This window comes from Thermobia domestica, chromosome 3 (genome assembly GCF_964235325.1).
Source record: "Thermobia domestica chromosome 3, izTheDome1.hap1.1, whole genome shotgun sequence".
Classification (NCBI taxonomy): domain Eukaryota; kingdom Metazoa; phylum Arthropoda; class Insecta; order Zygentoma; family Lepismatidae; genus Thermobia; species Thermobia domestica.
Window position 1 is genome coordinate 337,188,162 of NC_137456.1, and position 21,879 is coordinate 337,210,040.

At 34.8% G+C, this 21,879-nt stretch overlaps 1 protein-coding gene across 6 annotated transcripts; it reads right to left on the minus strand.

The window, feature by feature from the left end:
• Positions 1-322: 322 nt before the first annotated feature.
• On the minus strand, positions 323-21,456 carry LOC145681242 (uncharacterized). Of its 6 annotated transcripts, none has more exons than XM_081752797.1 (2): positions 20,904-21,452; positions 323-1,089 (listed from the first exon to the last, which is right to left on the minus strand). In XM_081752797.1, exons 1-2 carry the CDS (start codon positions 21,263-21,265, stop codon positions 1,077-1,079), a joined length of 375 nt encoding a protein of 124 aa, XP_081608923.1. In that variant the 5' UTR covers positions 21,266-21,452; the 3' UTR covers positions 323-1,076. The 6 variants fall into 6 exon arrangements, with proteins under 6 accessions (XP_081608923.1, XP_081608919.1, XP_081608920.1 ...); XM_081752793.1 differs by lacking the exon at positions 323-1,089 and adding an exon at positions 3,473-4,945 and having other exon boundaries at positions 20,904-21,456; XM_081752794.1 differs by lacking the exon at positions 323-1,089 and adding an exon at positions 3,473-4,866 and having other exon boundaries at positions 20,917-21,453.
• Between the last annotated feature and the right edge of the window lie 423 nt (positions 21,457-21,879).

Here is a 21,879-nt window from a genome sequence, read left to right on the forward strand (position 1 = left end):
TATTTGCAAATGCTAAGAAGAAATATAAGATATGTTTGTAATAGCTACTTCTGGAATACGTAGGTCCGCATCCAGGATATCTGAAAAGGTGTTTGTTTCTCTTAAACCAGCTTCTTATATCTTATTGAGTAATCACCTACATAAGAAACAAAGATGGAATCCTGTCCTCAGCAATCAACTGATATAGGTTACCAATCATAATCGGAGAAATATAACAACTAGGGTTCGTATCTCTATGACCTAAAAAGTTGGAAATATGCAGGTTTTATGACCAAAAATTACAAACTATGACTTAAAATGTGCTCAAATACACACGAAGTAAATCATTTTTTACTGAAAATTTATTTAAACTTCAATTTTTAACAAATATATTTCTAAGAATAATCATTTGTTAAGACATTTTCGTAGTTATTTTGGCCTGAATGAATATCTGTAAGTTCTGAAGAATAGATCACAGCATATTACTGACATTATAAAACAAAAGCTGAATGACCGTCTCCTTATTCCTAATGATGACATATCTATCTAAACAAAAATGAAACCCGTCTAAAACATGATGAAAAATAAGCCTTTGTATCACTTCAAGCCCACATGATCTCACGCCAAAATATGGTTCAAATATACATATATATAACCAACTAAAGCATTTTTTTATGACAACAATCAGAAACATGTTTATATTTAATTATACATATAAAAGGATAACAGGATGAAGATATGACCTCATAGAAATCCGAGCCTTAATGAAAAACTTTATTTCTAATTTACATCTTAACTCGGATGTTGTGACTGGTTTTACAACATAATGTTCAGCCGATGTTTGTCTCTGATGAGGAGACAGAAAATATTGTACATTGATTTCAATGTAACTATTCGTTGAAAAATGTCTCAGATTATTTACTGTGTCCTCTGTCATAGAAAAGGAAGGTATGATATGCTTATCTTCGTAATGTACCCGACAAATTCTTTACGTAATAATTTACTTTTTTTCCGCAAATATGGAGCCCAGCAGTAGGTTTGAACATGGAAATATAGGAAGAATTAGCACAATACACAGCTCACTCAAAATAGAAGATTCAATTTTTAAAGCTGAAAAATACAGAAGAAAGGAAAGTATTTTATTAATAACTACCAGAGCAAGTAAATACTCTTAAAATTTATATATGATTGTTTGGCAAACTTATGAATCTCTCGAAAAGATGATGTACTCTCTAAATAGAAACTAAGCCGTCGTAAGGGTGCACGTTCTTGGGTGTCCCAAAACCCTTGATTAAGGCACTGCATACGTACAGTGAATCTCCACTGGACATATATAGGCATATGTATGCTGTATGTGTTGTGTCTTCTTATTCATGCCAATTACCTGTTTAATTTCAGTTATAACTATATTGATGAATGTGTATGTGTTAGTGAATGTAAAGGTATTAATGACATAATGTATGTTTTAATATGCGATTTTTTAATTTCAGTTTTGTTGGTGAAGACAGGCAGTTAAAAATTACAAAAAAAATTCTATCGAGGACATTTTTGGTGTTTAAATATGTTTACTATACTTTTGACTTGAAAGATTTTTTAGACAAAAAAGAAAGGTTCATTTGTATGTCAAAAATTGTGAAGCAAGTGGATATAATAACCAAAATTGAAGTCAATTTTGTAGTCAATCACGTAAATACAGTGACTCCTATCTATTATAATTTAATTACATGGAATGCATGCATGGATTCACACTTATACTATCAAGCTTTGCCTGCACGTGGGGAAGAATTACACGTATAATAGGCGCGTGTAATTAGTGTTTAATTCTTTGTTTTGTAGTAGAAGTGTAAAGCCAAACCAAGGGCGTATATACTTTTCTCTTTGTTTGTGGAAGATTTTTAAAGTGTAGTTGATTAATTCTTAACAGTCGTTTAGTTACTTAATGTATTCCAGAGTTAATGTAATACAAATATAATATCTGCGTAAAAGTCAAAGACCTGATTGCTGAAGTACAATTTACAATGTTTCTAGAAGTACTGCTCGATTGGTATCCACTTTTTATATAGTTTTTATTGTAGACTACAATGTTTTGATTTGGTCAATTTTGTTTCAACAGGTACGTTGGTATGACTAGCTGTGTTTTACCGCTACAGACGAAGCATAGAGCCAAAATTAGAGGCGTCTCTTCATGGAAAGCATTTCGGTAAAATCAAGATGTTTCTTGCTTGGAACTAAGTAAAGAAAAATAACCTCTTCTACTAAATTAATGTTGTATATTGTTATATTAAAATATACGTTTAATGGATGAGTTCGACTCGAGAAAACTATATTTTTACCGACAAGATTTCCCTTACGAGCTGCCTTTAATTTGGACATTCGACGCCTGTTCACATCCATAGTCGCACACACAGAGATTATCTAACATCTAGTGGACGTCTTTCTGTATACTTATCAAACGTCCCTCGATATACGTATGTATCGTCCAGTGGACGTGCCTCTACATACTTAGGAACGTTCAGTGGATGGACACTAAACGTTCGTTTTACCTGCGTTTTACATCTACGGCAGAATACTGGGCGTCTGCGTACGTTCTTAAAACTCAGTTACTGACATCCACACGACATACATCGCACTTTTATACAGGTACGTATCTGGTGTATACTGGGCACACATTCGAATTCTTGAAGATTTACTGGAAAAATTTTCGACAAAAGATTTACCTCTATTAAGGTTCACATCCATGACAAATGAACGTCTATAAACGTACACATCGATGCCTTGATGACATATACTGAACATCTACTTACGTCCTCAATGTCCCTCACTGACCCACTGGCTCTCCAAAAAGTGGATATCTAATGGACCTTGCAGGGGGTACTATTAAGATCTATACAAACTTTCAGTGGACATGCTCTTAGCGTTCTGTTAAGATACACTATATGTTCATGGTCAAGTATCAAAGGATGTTTACTTTCTCATAGACGCAGTTCGCACGTAACATGTTGGTCCATCTTACATTCAGACGACCTGAATCGCCTAAACTCTTGGATCATATATGGACGTGAATGTGTTGTCTGGTTGTTTTACAAAAATTGAATTTGCGAGAAAATTTTATAAACTCATGTCACCTGTGAACTTTATAACCTTCATGTTTTAGTTTCTTTTGCAGTGTTTGATCTTTTCCAAAATATTTCTTCTCCACTTTCTTTTTTCGATATACCAACTCTTTCATTAGTATGTGCTAACATATACTTTGCCAAAATTGAACTCAAACTCTCTTTTCAAACACTGAGCTCTTTTTCCTGTGTTAATTACGTCTTCTGCCGATAATTAATTTTGCACAAATCATATCCCACAGTACTGGCATGGGAGCTCCTTCATGGCTAAGCGGTTATGGTACGCACCTTTGGTGTGGGAATCCCGGGTTCGATTCCCGGCGGTAGCTCGTAGTTTGGATATGACGCTTATAAGAAGGTCCACATAGTCTCGCTGCAGAACGGGACGTTAAACTCAAAATCAACTTCAAACTCTTGGTATTGAAGAGAAATTTCACCTATGTGTATTAACATATGTACAAACAAATGCAGTTTGACGAAACACCTACTGACAGTCTTGCCGCGTATGACGTTTCTTAACTGTGTATCAAAATACGTTGAGTCAAATTTGAACGTCGAAAAAATCTCCACACCGTTGGGGTAAGTAATGTTTTTCAAATGCATGTATCAACGTATGTCTAACCAACTTTGATCGCTCACTAAATTTCATTCGACTCCTCGCATATGTGAAATTTTCACACCTGTATGTATTAACCTTTATTTTACGGCTTGTCAGTACACTGCCAGAATAGTAAATCCGTTCTTTCTCGCGTGTCACTGTACTGACATAGGCGAAAGCATGTGTGAGGTTTTTCACCTGTAGATACTAACATGTTTACAACTAAATTTGAACGCTGACAAAATTTGTTTCCATGTTCTTCCCATTTATGAGGTTATGTGCATGTATGTTTTAACATGTGTCTAGTATATGTGAAATTTTTAACTTTTATGTATTAGCTTGTGCCTAGTTAAATGTGAACGTTCATTAAATTTTTGACCACATTCTTGACTTGTGTGAGGTTTTTTACCTGTATGGATTAAAATGTGTCTACCTAAATCAGAACGGTAATTAAATTTCTTTCCACACTCTTGGCACGTGTAAGGTTTTTCATTTGTATGTATTATTATGTGTCTAGCTAAACTAGAACGCTGACGAAATTTATGACCACACTCCTTGCATGTGTGAGGTTTTTCACCTGTATGGATTAACATGTGTGTAGCTAAACATGAACGTTGAATAAACTTCTTACCACAGTCTTTGCATGTGTGAGGTTTTTCACCTGTATGTATTAACATGTGTTGAGCTAAATTTGAACGTCGATTAAATTTCCCACCACAATCTTTGCATATGTGAGATTTTTCACCTGTATGGATTAACATGTGTGTAGCCAAATGTGAACGTTGAATAAATTTGTTGCCGCACTCTTTACATGTGTAAGGTTTCGAACCTGTATGTATTAATATGTGTCTAGCTAAATCAGAACGGTAATTAAATTTCTTTCCACACTCTTGGCACGTGTGAGGTTTTTCATTTGTATGTATTACCATGTGTCTAGCTAAACTAAAACGCTGACGAAATTTGTGACCACACTCTTTGCATGTGTGAGGTTTTTCACCTGTATGTATTAACATGTGTACAGCTAAACGTGAACGGCAATTAAATTTGTTTCCACACTCTTGGCATGTGTGAGGTTTTCCATTTGTATGTGTCAAAATGTGTTTAGCTGAACTTGAACGCTGACCAAATTTGTGTCCACACTCTTTGAATGTGTGAGGTTTTTCATTTGTATGGATCCTGTAATAAATTCAGTAAAATAGGGAGTGGAAATCTAGGTACACTATATGGAACAACAAAGAAATGCAGAAGTTTCCATCTAAAATAAAACACCAAAAATATTGAAATTTTATCCTGAGGCTTTTCAAGGTAATCATAAGTTTTAGAATGGCGAAAGTGCTATACCTCATAACTCACCATAACCAAACTTTCAGGATACCAATAAATCTGTTCTGCTTTTACACTATCTTATATGCGATACCAGGTGTTAAAAGTTAGTTTTTTCACGTTTTTCTTTACCGGGTTTTCGTTTACGATCTTTCACAGGCACGTAGAATCAGATGTGGGAAATTGAATGCACCCAAAATCTAAAATTCCATAAAAAGTGGAGATAAGATGTTTTGCACTTTCCCCCCTACAAACTGATTGATAATACTATTGTAATATTACATAAAATCTTGTAGATATTAGGAGAAGAGAACTATTGAGGTGTTTTAGTATCATTTCTGCTCTCCAAAGAAAGCATGTCCTTTAAATTGATATCTCAAATCGCATCTACATTTATCTATCAGTTATCGGATTTAAATCAAATGCATACTACCACGTTACACTATGGAATGAACATCTGATTATTACAGGTGAAAATGGTGGTACGTTCTCACTGACAGTACTTTTGTATTATATCAATAATTTATGTGATATATAATTTAGCAATTCCGAGAGATTTTTGCAATTACAACTACCAAAACTGTTCGTATTATGACAAAAAAAGAAATCAAGACTATAAGCATTTTTAAAATTTTGTACAAAATACGTCATTTCAAGCAGTATGCTAATCTCTACTAGTGCTTCTAATATCATTTCAATACTCTGAGATATTAAATTTTAAACACTTATACGATCTTTAAGTCTATTGATATACATCTAAGTGAAAAAAGCACTCTTGTTAAATAAGAACGTTTGAGAATGCTACGCCCTGAATATTAACAAAATGAAAGAAACATGGTATTAATTAATTATGAAAAAAGTCAGCTTTACTATTTAAAATAAGTTAGCTATTTTGTTTAGTACCTACCTTTACCTCAGTTTATACCATGTTACTTTCATTCAAATTGGTATTATAAGGAGAGAAGGAGGATCAAGGAATACACGTCAAAAATTATCATCTCATGTGTCTCTCTTGTCAAAGAAGAAAAATTAGCATAAGCTTATCGTTTAAAATAAACGGTTGAATGCACAGGTGTATTGGAAAATGCTATATTTAAGAGGGAGAAGAGTAACATTCAACATAATATTTATCAGTACTTACAGTAGAGATACAAATTTTCTGCTATAATTTCAGGAAACATGTGAATACCTTGAAAGTATACTTTACACGGTCCCCCCCTTTTGTTACTTTTTATTGTCTTTTTACGTTACTATCATTAGAATCAGTGTTCTATGAGTAAGAGAAAAACTTTAAATTGTACGCGAAAGCAGAGTATCAGACAAGTGGATTACGTTACGAAGGTGAAATTTACAATATACGAAGTTCAACAAGAAAGTAATAAGAAAATTGTTTCAGCTTCTGCTGACAACGCTGCAGTGTGAAACCGTCGCCAGAGAGTGGCCTTGGGCCTGCTCCAATAGCACAGCACGTGGCACGCACGAAATATTTTTTATTGTGAAGTTAGAAGTTAAAGAGTACGATCGTATGTTCGACCCCTGTCACAACAACGGAAGCACGTAATATTGACCAGTGCTACGCAATCGCCTTCTGTATGAAACTTGGTGAGACTGCCTCGATAACGTACCGGAAGATTTAGCAGGCCTTTGCAAATATACTGTTATCAATGGCAGAGGTATATTGTTGGTACAAAATGTTAGCGGAAGGCAGAACAGAAATCGAAGATGAACATCGTAGTGGGCGACTCACAACAATATGAATGGAAGAGAGCATACAGAGAGAGAGGGAACTTCTCTGAGAGGATAGACGATTAACCGTGAAAATGATTGAGGATAAACTGAACATAAATCGAGAAAATCTGCGTATGATATTAACTGCCTCGTACAAGCTCCCTTACCCCGTTTGTAGTAGCGGTTTAGGTTTGCAGGGTTGCCAGCATCAGCTTAAAAAGACATTCTTCTTACGTTATTTTCGGGTCTCGTAATTAAAATCTTTACTGAAAACCAGTGGGCAAGTGTTATTGGCTTTAAGGAACGAAAACGGGAAATTCCCGTTGTTTCCTAAATACATAAAATTACCATATGATTTAAATTCGAGGGCAGATTGTAAACCACATTTTTTCTCCCCAAGTATTCAAGCTGGAATGGAGAAATTGCATGACGAGAGAGTTTGAAATTTGTGCTACAGAGATTTCTTTGCTTTCCTATGTAGCTCTAGCGACACAAATTTGAACTACGAAAGAAATATTGCGTCCTGTTACTGTCCCCCACACGTGAAGAGAAGCCAGTTATGATTAGATTTCAATGAATCAAAGAGCATACACCAAGAGAAAATTACTGTAACATCCGTACCGTATATGGAGACGATTATATGGACTGTTGCAATGTTTCCAGTTATTGTGCATTCCGCCAAGCTCCAGGCACTCGGTAACAGCTTCAGCACCACAGATTATCAGCGCCATCCAGCCAGCAATTCTAAGTGACTGTCGTGTGCACGTGCGAACTATATTGCAGAAATTCAACATTTACTATGCTGTAGTGTACGACCTTGCTCAGGACACATTGCAATTCCATAAAGTTCGTGCTCGCTAGGTGCTTAAGAACTTGACAGATAACCACGAAGTTCAGCGAATGATGACATGCTTGGATCATCTAACGCGTTATGCCATCTGTATGCAATCGTGGATGTCTTGGGCATACTATTAGACGCCCGAGACCAAGCACGTCTTTATGGAGTGGAAACATACTGGTTTTCAACACGACAAAAACTAAACGTAATTCAATTTGCGAGAAAAGTGCTTGTGACAGTGTTCTGGGTCGTTTGTTGTTTTATTGGGAGATTTGTTAAACACTGGACCACTGTAAATGCTGCAGCGTAAATTAAAACTTTGGTTAATGTTGCGTCGTGCCCTGCGTGACAAACGCCGCTACAATAATGGTGACAACGTCAAACTTCATCATTACTGAAAGTCCACAAGTCTCTTTCGTCTCTCACTTTCATATCTCTATGTTCTCATCAAGAAATTCCTCACCGGTCAAAATTTTGCGACAGATACGGAAGTGAAAACAGAAGTCCGCACATTCCTATACTCCACCATAACAGACTTTAATGAACAGGGCATCCTGAAACCGGTACCACGCTCATAGACATGTATGGAGAAAGTTGGTGACTGTAGAAAAGTGGATCAAATACGTAACTTTTTTGTGCTTTGTTTGGTTTTGGTATATTAATTTTTTTTGGAAAAAAATATTGCGAGTTGCTTTCCGATCTGACCTCCTAATAAGATGTATTGCACAGATATCCATTAGACACCATCTGATGCAGTTTAGTGATCACAGCTTTGCCAGCATATAAAAAAAAATAAACTAGGATACCTACATTTCAGTTGGAATGTCATGAAAAATTATTCACCTGTGAACCCATACATCTGAAACACTACATATATAGACTAGTTTCGGTATCCTAACATGTAAAACGTCTAAAACTGCAGAAGGTCTCGTGGCACAAAATTAAAAAAAAAAGAATCAGGCAAACAAAATATTTTCATCATTTTTCATATAAATAACGTAATTTCATGTTTACTTATGTGAACTGGCAAAATGGGCCACAGAATCACAATTTTTTCCTAAGTAAATCTAGTTCAAATTACCGGTTTTGTTCGCGAGTTAATACACAAAAATATTCAAGGGAGAACACCGTGTGAAAAATTTTTCTTCAGTACATCTACTTAGTTTTAATCATTTATACATGATATAACCTTTTTTACGCGATAGAGGGATTGAAAATTATAGTACAATATTCTTAATGTTGTGATTAACACTTAACCTATATAAATATTTAAAAGGCCGAAACTAGAAAAGAAGAACACACTTAAAATAAAAATTTAAAAAATATCTTATTTCGAGGCTTCACCAACGGATTCCGAAGAAAATACACATTACACTTATACTTTCTTAGGTAAAGTTTTTTTTCTTTGTAGAAATGCGTCTTGAAACTGGTCAATATTTCAATCCAGCCAAAAGTATGACTGTGAAAGTGCAACGATTCTGAGCCAGTGTACAATAAGTTTATCCTGGCTCTGTATACGGAACGATCTGTGGAATTCAAAAGTTGAAGTTAAGCATTGGTATTTTTGATATACTGTTTTAGAGGTGTCGGGTGCTTGTTTCACTGGCTAAAAGCAAAGAACTTATTGTGCATACGTTCACGAAATTATGAATGAGAGCCTATAGAGTTAAATATTTCCAACAGACCATGGTTCCAATAGAAGTTTTGATAGTAATTTTTGCTGTGTAATTTTACCTGCATATGTGAGGACTGAAGAAAATGCAATATACTCTTCATCGTTAAACTTAAGTATACATACGGTAATATACAAAACACAAACACCCTGTGGTTAAGTGGTCCCGTAGGCTCATGGCGTTAGATAAAGAACACCTCTACTGGATATAATCCACGATTAAACCAAACTACCCTGGTTTTCTATCACGAACTTTAATAGGCTCCTGTTGTATAATCTCTCTTGTCGCTTCTGACCTACAAACCCGCCTACATAGTTTTATACTTTAAGAAGAATATTACAATTCCCATGCATATTTCTGTCGCAAACAAAGTGAAACTATTAGCTTAGATATTTTGTTTGCATTACTTTTGTAAATATATCTGATATCTTTCTTTTATGAACATCTACTCTACTTTTAGTGACGTGAACCTTCATTTACTTCACATAACGTTAAATAACTTACTCAAATTTTGTTTTGAAAATTCGTAGGTCTTATTTCCTGCATATTATTAACCATCTATTTAATACAATATATTGCAAAATGTAATGTTATTCAGCGTAATTAAAGGCGAGATAGTTGGGTAAATTATCCATTTTTCAACGTAGTATTGCATGTGCATTATTTACGGTTGAGATATCTTGTGAATCTGTTCAACAGACAGTATCTTCTTTCTGCTCGATTACAAGTAATGTTTACAGGTCATATGTTAAAAATACAACTGTAGCTGTGTGATAGGTCTATACAAATATCTACAATTATTTCCATGATTACATGAACAACTATCACTTACAAAAATTATTATACATCCAAAGGAAATTTCTTCTACAACACACCACTGGTATTTTGCTATAGAATTTTACAAGCTAGTAAACTTTTGTAACACACACATGAATAAAATTCATTGAACGGGACGAAAGTTTACTGATATAATTACACATGTGCTAATGATCATTGCATATCAAAAAATGTGACCCAAATTAGAATCGAACTCACGACCTTACACTCGTAATTCCGGTGCCTTACCGGACGCTAATGCAGAGTAGTTCTGATGTATGATTACCGTCATACTAGGGGCCGTCGAACCCGTCAGAATAGCTCTAATGACACGTCAGAACGATTTTGCATAGAGCCCAATAGCTTTAGCTTTTATTTATAAGATACTTAGCAAAATGATAGAAGCGGACAAAGTATCGCGTAGATATGAAAATGAGGAAATAAACAGCTGTTTAAAAATCTCACCGAAATATTTTGGTACAGTAAGAGAACTGCAAATGATCAAGTTAAACGAGTTCGTGAAATGCTTTTAATTGATTGAATAAGTGATAGGATGTTAGCGAATGTGTGAGATATACAAAGTAAATGTCGAAATGGTAAGAACGTGGCGTGGGTAACAATATATCATTGTCTTAACGACGAATTAAATATCGTTACTTTACTTTTGGATAGTAGTTAAAATAACAATAACTGGTGGCACTGGAGGAAAAAAGGGTGAAGCAGCTACACCGTCCATAATAATTCGCACGTCTGCCACAAATCTGTTACACTACTCGAATTTTTTCATCTATGACTAGGGGTCAACCTAGTGACATATATTACACGAATCATCAGTACCAATACCCAAGTTAAACAAGTGAATAAAGATTTAAAGTGTGAAACTAAGACTTCCAAACTAAGCGAATTCAATATTTAGACTGGAGGTAATACATCTGTAAATACTGGTTGCAATAGAGAACAAGGTCAAAAATAGTGTTTCTTCCTTGGACACTGATTCCATGTAAAGAAGGGTAATTTTTTTTACGCTATTAATTCTGTCCAAATAAATCTTGAAAACTATCGTTAATTTGAAGCACTTCTAATTTGAATAGAGGGTGGAGGGATGAGATACAAGCTACACTTGGGACGCTGAAAAGGTCTCAAAAACATCCCTCTACATCTTTTCGAGTTTTTCTGTATGAAAATCTGATAACAGAAGTACTAATAAATTCAACCACTTCCGGTTTCGATGCGCTGCTGCGGGTTGTGAGGTTTTATATAAGAAACAGAACTTATATTCTTTCCAAATATAATTTGTCGAAATCTATTATCATTTGGGTTTTATTAACATAACCTTTGAAACCAGAAATGGACAGTTTCAACCTCTTCCGGTTTCATCTTAGAGTTAACTAAAACAAAACAAATTCTTGTCAAATTAATGAATTAAAAAGCACTTATATCAATATGTTTTATCGTTTTAATAAAACTGGTAATAATTGGATGCTTGAAACAATTTCTATTTTGGAACAGTGTTGTCGATAGTTATGCTAACTTGTCCTGAGACGCTGGAAATGGCTGAAATCTTTTTAAATAAAATAATTACACGATATTTGTTACAATTTTCGTTTTACGTCGATAAAAGTTGAAACTGGAAACTGGTAATTTTAAACACCTATGGTTTGAATAGAGCTTCAACGGAAAGTAATGCTTTCTCGACCAGCAAACTCGAGTCGAAGAACACATCCATATCTTTTAGCGTTTTGGCTCTACGGAAATCAGTGTTTAAACCGCAATGGTAAATCTAAGATTTCCGTTTCTCGTATAGTGCTGTAAATAGTCACGTTGAACCGTTTGAAGAAAATACTTCTCCCTATATATTAGTGTTTGTTGTGTGGCGATAAACGTTGAAACCACACATCGTTATTTCTAATCACTTCTTGTTCGAATAGAATCTCAACGCAGGAATTGAACATGTTCTTTAAATGCCAAATCTATTGCAAGAAACCGCAAGTTAATAGCCTTTAGCGCTTTTGCTGTAAAAAAAAAATCAGTTCTGAAATTGGATGCAATTGTAAATGGGATCAACTTGCCATTTTAAAATTCTTTGAGTTTTATGGTCAAAGTTTCCACCGGCTAGGCTAAAGGAGACAGTGATGATAAGAAATGAAAGAAATTGTGGAATGATAGTAGCGGGATGGGGGAATAAGCCCGACATAACCCACGCACAGGGTGTTTGTCCAACACAAATTTCACTTGGCAGCACTTGCGTTCGAAACAAGGACCCATGCACCAGAAGCGAACGCTCTACTACTGAGCCAGTGCGTCCTCACTTTAAGAATGTTGAGGATAGTCATTATACATTGTGTTGCGAAGCTGAATCCTCTGCACAAGTGTTTCTCGTAATCATATGTTGCAATTAAACGCCGAATTGTTTTCAAAGACCTGCGTTACCCTACCTGCTACCGTTTTCGTTTTGATACGAAAATGAAATCTAAGTGTTATGTCACACGCTTATGCCGACCAGGCTAAACGGGACAGGGATTATGAGAAACGAATGAAATATTGAAACGAAGAAAATAGAAGAACCCCAAGGAAACCTACTTACACGGTGTTTGTCTACCATAAAGTCCGATTGGCGCGAACTAGGATTGCAGCACTGCCCAGGTGTATCAGAGGTGAATGTTCAACAATGATCCGTTTTCATTCCAAATGAAATTAAATGAATTCTTTAGTTTCACGTCTCACGGGTATGTCGGCTAGTCTAAAGACAAAGGAATGATGAGAAAGGAATGAAATATTGAAATGAACAAAAAAGAACCAAGAAAAATCCACATACACACGCTTGTCTGTCTTTGTTCAAAAGCTATAATGTTGAAACTGGAAATGGTCATTTAAAAAACTAGCGGTCGGAATAAAGGTTTAACGGAGAAGATGGTACCGACATTTGGGAACTGAACCGATTGTAACAAAGCATATCTCGATATCCCTTACCGTCTTTTGTAGATAGAAGTCAGTATAGAAACGAATTATATTTTTAAATTTCAAACACTTCCGTATTTGCTAGATTGTTGCGCGTGTAGTATGTCATCTTTAGACCGTCCATTGAATGTAAAAAAAAAAAAAAGTTTGTCAATATCTGTTATCGTTCGCGTTCTATGGTGACAAATATTTAAACCGAAACGCATCATACTCGGTTTCAATCGGTCCGGTTTTAATAGGAGTTAGCAGAAAATGTAAAAAGCTGAAGTAATAGTGAATTTCAACAACATCCGGTTTTGCCAGAGTAATAGACAGTCATGATACGTATGTTATATATAGATACTGAATCGTTTACAAACAATCGCTTCTCGTTGTGTGTTACAGCTGCCTTCTGTGGCAATAAAGGCTAAAATCAAAATGACTAAACTGAATAAAGTTCGGTTTGAAAACAGGGTTAACGGACGAAATAGGACCTATTCTTAAGACACTGAAATACTTATAATAAAATCATCTTGAAAGCATTGACCGTTTATCTTATACGGAAGTCAGTCATGAAACGGACGTCATAGTAAATTTGAACTACTTTCCGTTTCGAGAGAACTGAGCGAAATAGCGCAAGTAGTAGAGCGTATCCTTCGCATTCGGGAGGTCTTGGGTTCCATTCCCGTTGCCGACCATCCTGACTGGGGTTTTCCAGTCTCCCTCAGTCCTACTAGGCAAATACCAGGATAGTACCAACTAAATAGGCCCTGGCCCACATCTGCCTATTTCTTTTGATTTTTATTGCTGTTGTTAAGTATCCACTATAAAATGGCCTCTGAGCTGTATTTGGTGATTGTTAAATAAATAAATTGAATAGCCTTGAATGTTGTGCTAAGATGATGAATCATGCACAAACATTCGCTTCTCGATATATTAAAATTTTCTATTAAACTTAAATATATTAAACTTATGCATGTAACACCTTAAAAGTCTCAAAAGCTGCTTTGGTTTTATGGACATTATGTAATATTACTTTAAAAAAGACTTCTGTATACAGTTCATAAAACTAGAGGTGGTATTATGTCAGATTCCAAACCAGAAGGATCAATTTTTGAATTTCAGATTCGAAACCTTTTAAGAAATAAAAAAAAATCCTTGATTTTACAATATATTTTCTACTAAAGCATACAAGAAACATTTCTAAAAATGCAGAGTGTGATTCATTCACTGCTAAGAGATTACAAAAATATTTATTACACTCGTATAATAAAAGTAAAATAAGGCCGAAAGTACATATAGTTACAAGCTACAGTGGCGAGAATAATCCGCATAATATCAAAAGACTTTTCAAACGAAACAGATAAAAAAATATGGTTGTTTTGTATCTAGAGTCATTCTCACGTCCAAAATCTAGAAAAACAACAACACATAATTTATTTTATTCATCTAGTAAGAAAGACTGACCTCAGGTTCCATTTTCTGAAGTTAGAAGAAAAAAATGCAATACAGAAGATGGCTTAATCTTAAAATATACTTGAAATAGAGCGGTTGGGAAATTTTTCGTGGCTTGTACTAGAGATCTTTTATGTTTCCTAAATTCCCAAAAATGATATCAATTTATGTCACTCACCGAAAAAATGACAGGATCTCTATTTTAACCATCCGCAGTTACAAGCCGAAAAGCAGCACTTTAGATACCCAACCTTACAACAAGATTATATACAACGATCCAAAATGTTTTTAAAGCTTGCCAGCAGAGTTAGCGTCATGCCAAATATATACTTTGACGATAGTTTCCAATAAGGTGCAAACAAGATTTTCAAAGTCCGAATGTGTTTGAAATAGAACGAACTAAACTCTCTTTGTAACTTGTAGCTAGGTACATTTTAACATTTTTCTCACATCCGGAAAGATAAAGCTCGAAATTTACTACACATATCTCATAAAAATTACAAGATAAAAAATCATACATTTCGCACTTTGAAGTTGAATCGTTCCGTTTAAAAACTACAACTCCAGAAAACGTTACCAATCATTCTATTTGAAATGTTATCGAACTTCGAATTTGTAATGGTAGATTTTCTGTTTCTCAATGCAAAGGATATAATTTGAAATTTTCTTGTATCTACTGCCTCAGTAAAAAAAAAAAAAAAAAAAAAAAATATATATATATATATAACTTTATGCAATCTAATATAAAAATGTCATCAGATACCAGCAAAGTAAATCTTTTCTTCTTCTATTTTCCATTTATTCTAAATTTTGACCTGTTATTTATGCCAATATGAAAAAACTATCATGGAAGTGTTTCATTTTAAATAATCATATTGAAATTTCAACAATGAAAAAATTGAGTTGTTTTTTTTTTAGAATTTGGAAAAGTGTACGGAGGCATAGGTATGAGGCATGAAGAAATTACCAATAGTTCTATTAGATACACGCCTTCAATTTTGAACGATTAATGGCGGATATTCTCTTTTAATATAGGGTACAATTTGAAATCACGTCAATTTTGTTAGACCAATGTAATGGGTTAATATCTTTTCTAGAATCTATAGGAGTGTAAATATCGACCTAGATATGTCACGAACTATTTCCTAGCTTTTCCTCCTTGAAACGGGTTTCGAAACATTACGGATCATTGGCGTCATTCTCAATACTAAAGAAGATTATTTCTTAGGTTTGTTCTTCATATCAGTAAAAAAACTGCATGCTGTGATTTCCTCAAATACTCAACGAGTATGATTATCAATATACATTTTGCAATTATATTTCTTGTGTGCTTTGTCAAAAAGTAATTTAAAACAAGTAATTCTTATTGCACTTGGTTAGCTAAAAATTGTTATTGTCAACGGCATTAACTTCTATTTCATCATTTCCAGTTGAAACACCAGCAGCTGCATGAAAATAATTTTAAAGATACTGACGAAAATAAACACAGAAGAGTATTATTTTTGCGTTATCCGTGCCACATCCGGTAAAATTACAATTCACTATTAATAATAACAATAATAAATATTATTATATTTATTATTATTATGAATGAGCAAAATTAATATCAATGTGCAAATTGGGATTGATCTTGACTTACTTCCGGTTTAGTTACTGAATCTATCACCAATTAGTTTAGTGACCGCCAAGACAATGGATTAGATACTGACAGCAGCCCTTTTCGATTGTTCTCATATCTTCCCCCATTCCAAACCCTAGGGGGTCTCTCACCTAGATAGTACTTTTCTCCTGGTTTGTAAGTTACATGTGTATTTCAACTCATTGATTGAAATCAGACTACGAACCGAGTTCCATGTTTGACACGTGATTGATTAGTTTATATATATTTATATATATAAGTGGTAGTGTGTGTAAATTTTGAACCAACCCTATTTCGTTGATGTTTCCTTCTCTCCAGTTAAAGTTTACAACCAAACGTTTATAAAGGGCTACGATTTCTTCCAAACTATGATGTTCTTGATACAACTACTATAAATTATCGAAATCTATTAAAAGTCTACTCTGTGAGTTTCTACACCAGAGGAATCAACACGCAAGCATTCATTTTTTACAGATTTACTGTAAAATCCACAGAATTATAAACAACATATAAAAAATTCGGGCAGGCTTTTACTTTGACCCGGACAGTGCAACCGATTTCTCTTACCCGGTTCCCGAAGCAGTTTAGGAATTACATTCCAGTCGCTCCGACCGATCGTGACGTAACGCCGTGTGGTATTATCATGGTGGCAAAAGTGCAATGAAATTACACCTGCGTGGCTTCTAACTCCCTTCGACGCTCAGCTGATTCGTACGTAAATAGGTAACTTTTTCGTTAACAGTTTAGGTACCATTGTTCCCTTTTCGAAGCAGGAAATTTTCAGTGTTCTAGCGTTGTATATTTTCTATATTTCCGGCCTAACATTGAGTGGTATTATAAATGAAAGAATGGTTAATTGTTTTATTTGCCTTAATTTCACAAAGATGTATATTAAATAATTTATTTCGATTTTTTTACAATTGAGGTTTTCGTGCTTTTTACAAGAAGTTGTATTACTGAGTGCTTACGACGTAATATAGAAGTTGGCAAAACTTTCTGTGGACAGTTGAGAGTTCAATGTTTGTGCTTTTTATTAGGGTGAGAACGTGAGCCTGAGACCAACGTTTCTTATTGCGCAAACGATATATTTTAATGTTCCCATTTGGGAACATTGGTAAGTAGCGAGTTAGTTTGAATATTTGTTGTCTAAAATCGCGAAATGGCAAGGTAATTTTTTACGCTGGATGAAATAGTAGGCACTTTGAACACTTTGTGTGTTTCTGATCATGAGCAAACGAATATTTACATTCTCCCTCCAGATTGAACAGATGACATTTCAAACGAGGAGCACATAAATGAAGACGAATTAGTTCCTGTCATGCGTAAGGACGTATGTGGTGAGTTGACAGAGGCAGTGAATAATGACATCTATGACGCAAATGAGCTCGAAAATATACCATAAACTTGATCATCTAAAAAAGGAAGGGAAACAGTGTGTGCCTAAGTGTAAAAATGTTGCGAAAATTAGCCTCAATCCCATTTCTTGTTCACCAGAAAAACTTGTGGTTTCTCATCCTAATCTTGACGGTAGTTCTCCGATAGATATTTTCTTCATGATCTTGCCTCCATCATACACTGAGCACCTTGTTCAAATGTGTAATTTGTACGCACAGCAGATGTGAGCTCCACACATAAAAGTATCATATGAACAGTTACTACAATTTTTTGGTTTATTACTTCTCAGTGGGTATCATATTCTCCTTCTGAGAAGTCCTATTGGAGTACAGCAGACGACCTGTGCATACCGAATGTGTCATCCGTAAAGCCAGGAGCCCGTTTCGAACAAAAATATTACCATATTGTTGACAATTCTAACTTACCAAGAGGTGACAAATTTGGGAAAATAAGACCTATATACGATGAACTACAGAAGAACTTGCAGTAATTTGATATCTTTCACCAATCTCTGAGCATTGATGAAAGCATGGTTTCGTACTATGGGCATCACATCTGCAAACTGTTTATTAGTAGAAAACCACTCCATTTTGGTTACAAAATATGGTTTTTATGTTCTTCTGACGGTTATCCATATGCAATGGACCTCTATGGTGTAAACGACAATAGTACTGATAACTTTACTGAGGATATCCCATTAGAACGAGTTATTCGTAGTCTCACATCAATCATAGAAAATAATGCCCAGCACGAAGTCTTTTTCTATAATTTCTTCACATCTTATGAGGTTCTTTTAGAATTAGTAGGAAAAGGCAATCGAGCAACAAAACAGTAAGAGATAATCGTGTTCAACAGTGTCCTCTGACTCCACAGAAAAACTTGCTAAGGACGAAAAAGGAAAGTTTGACGTCAAAAGTGATGGTAATGTGTGCTTTGTAAGGTGGAATTAGAGTGCGGTTGTAACTGTTGGTTCAAACTGTTTTACAAACTTGCCAGTAAAATCAGTGAGGAGATATTCTCGTGTACATAAAATAAAGGTTCCAATTAGTCGACTATTCGTTATTCAAAAGTACAATGAAGGAATGGAAGGAGTTGACGTTATGGATCGTCTTCTTGCATCATACAGACCCAAACTCAGATCCAAGAAACGGTGGTGGAATCTTTTCAATAATGCGCTCGATTTAGCAGTTGATTCTTCTTGGAAATTGCATTGCGAATTTAACACGAACAATGAACTCACACATCTAGTTTTTGAGGGAAGTTACCATGTGTCTTCTTCGCATTGGAAACATGACATCAATTAGGCCTGGTCCAAGATCGTATATCCCTATCGAAGCTCGAAACTCTGACACGCATTACATTGTAGATGCATTACAAGAACGATGAGTAGTGTGCAAATCTTATACAAGAAAAATGTGTTTTCTGTGTCAAGAGAGATTACACCAGAAGTGTTCTCCAAAGTACCATGGGTTGTAAGCATCTTTTCAAAGACCTGAAAAAAGACTGTTAGTTTATGCTCAGCAAAATTCATGACTAGTATCGAATTTGAAAAACTTTTTTTGCTATTATAAGTTTTTCAATTTCCTAAAAAGTACTAGTTACATAGTTTATAAAAATACTAATAAATACAGGTACATATACTAAGAGTAAGTGAATTGTAAGAATAGTAAATATATATCTAAAATAGAAGCTTGTAGGTATTCAAGTGTACTCATACGTAAAAACGTCGAGCCCTCCAATATATATTTACCCTCATATCTACCACAAATATAACAAGAGAAGAAATGTTAGACATATTTGAATTTGCTCCGTGTATAAACAATGTCTTATTTTACTTCTAAGTATTAATATATGTAACGTGTAGGGAAGATAAGCAAATCGTATTTTGTATATATATATATATATATGCGTGACTTTGTGTTATGAAGTCATAGAAACGTGGACTGTATGAAATTCATTAATGTAATTAATTAATTAAATAATTAGAGAAAGTGTTGTGAAAGTAAAACTAAGACGTTAATTCTGCAAACGCGAGGTACCAATGTACCCAAATGGCTAGCGAATTTGCGTGTGAAAAGTATATACCACGTGAAAGCTCCAAAGGCACAAACAGTTCCAAGAACTGACGGAGGCAGAAACAGTTCCAGGAAGTGACTGAACCCATAAGAACCGATTGAAGTCACTGTCCGAGCCAAAGTAAAATCTTGACCCAATTCGAAATAATATTTTAATAGACTAGTACATAGATATCGTAAATATCTTGTGTTCTTACTTCTAAGATACCTACCTTCATAAAAATAAATTAATCATGATCGAACCTGTTATACGCGGATTCACACAGAAAGAAGCTATTAACCATTGTAAATGAAATGAAGTATAAATGTAATTGTCGCGGTACTAGAGAAATATCCGAGACTTAAGGGATCAAGATAATTGCAAAATTTACGTTAGTAATGTATTATATTGGAACACAAATATGTAAGCAATGGCAACATATTGGAATGTTTCATATAACATCTTTACTAACGTACAAATACACAATCAGCATGAAAAATAATACACTTTATGCCATATAGTGTGTTTCGTCGTATCCTTGTTTACATGTATATTGACCTTTTGTAACGCGCCTGTTCCCTACGCAACACTTCGCTCCTTCTCCGGCCAATATGCTGCGGTCCTGCCCTGAATTACATAGCCATACTTCTTTCTAGTGGCAAGCCAGCACAATTTGATTCGTGTCTTTTACATAATAATTCTTATTGTATACGTACACTAAAGTGCTGATGTGAAACTATATGGATGAGTGCAACTCCGTCCCCCAAAAATGATTTTGAAAATAAAAACAGCCGACTTTCAGCAACTGAAGTAATATATGCAATGAAATTATGTATAGGTTTTTCAATAAATATCCACCTTTTTTTAGTTAGACTTACGTTTTATTAATGACTTTGGAAGACCTTCGGATAAGTGGCGTACTCGAGATAACTTGGGGATAAAGTTACAAACATCTATACGTTTCGTCCGGTATAAAAAAATAACGGTAGTATTTCGGAAATTTTCTGATCCCATTCAGCCACGGAGGTTTTTTCTTAAACAAGCCTCTATATATGGAACACTATCGCAAAGTACCCATATCAAAAATAACTACAAGAATAGGTTTGAAATGTGTATTCATTTTTAGGTAATGATTCCTTCATTAAGATGGGTGCACTCAATTGTGTTTCTGGGTACAACTAGTCTAAGTGTGCCGCGCCACTTCCAAACTGTTGATTATTAATTTATGTTAGACGTAGGCCTACCTCCCGTAACTATTTCTCGAAAAGCATTCCTTACAACTATAAAATTTCGTACCCATGTAACTGCATTATCAATCTCAACCAGTTATTGTATATATAGAATTTAACATTACCTTTCTGTCCCACCTGAATTTGAACTACTTGTAGTTATTTGCTTGTAGTCATCACAGTAAGAAGCGCAAGTCTCTTCAATCTCTACTTTTCTTGGTGTTTCTATATTATTTTCAAAGGCAGGATCTTTTACTGCAAATTCAGATTTCATCCTACCAATGTTTAATTTGACATCCGAAGAATACATAGCTACATCTTTCTCTCTTGTTTGCTCTCCTTCTGTTGAAGATAATATTAATTCTTTGCTGTCAGTTATCATTTCGTATGTCCATCCTTTCCCTTCGAGTGGATCTTCCTGAGGAAAACCATAATCAATTTCTTCTTTGTACAAAAATTCCAACTTAACAGATGCTTCACCAGCCATTATGGCTACAAATTTAATACGAACTTGCAACTATGCTTGATACTTCCATTTTATTTTATGGTGCATGTGTTGATGAAATGGCTTACAAGAACATTCATAGAAGCAATTTTATACTTGCAATCAAACATGCAATCACATCCTTAAAAATTACAGAATAATTACTCCAGTGTTGCCAGGTCCCTAAGTCGAGAAGTCACTACTGGGCCGCCAAAATTCCGCCACGTTCCGCTACCCTTACTGAAATTCCGCTATTTTTCACTGCATTATAAAATTAAACATAAATTGTAAAAAAAAAAGAAAAAGAAAAAAAGAACGCTGTTAACAAAAGTGCAAAATATTTCACAAATTAATAATAGGACTAAATTCTAAACGAAAAGCCCTGATTTAGTACTTCATTAAATATCATGAATTAAAAAAAAGATCTTCAGTCTTATTTCAGTTAATATTATTAAAGTAAAAGTCATGGTCAATACTTATCGTTCTTTTATTATAACTTTGTTTATTAACATATTAAGGGGACGCGGTAGCTCAGTGGTGGATCGTTCAGCTCGGTCCCTGGTTCGATCTCAGCTCGTGCCGTGTGGACCTTGTGGTGGACAAACACCGTAATTGTG

Excerpts from the sequence above, each read along its gene's own strand:
- LOC145681242 (XM_081752792.1), bottom strand. The coding sequence starts at position 21,265 with ATGGCTGGTGAAGCATCTGTTAAGTTGGAATTTTTGTACAAAGAAGAA. Across the intron at positions 4,867-20,903 it reads AATTCAGGTGGGACAGAAAG|GATCCATACAAATGAAAAAC; the intron begins GTAATGTTAAAT and ends AATTTATTACAG.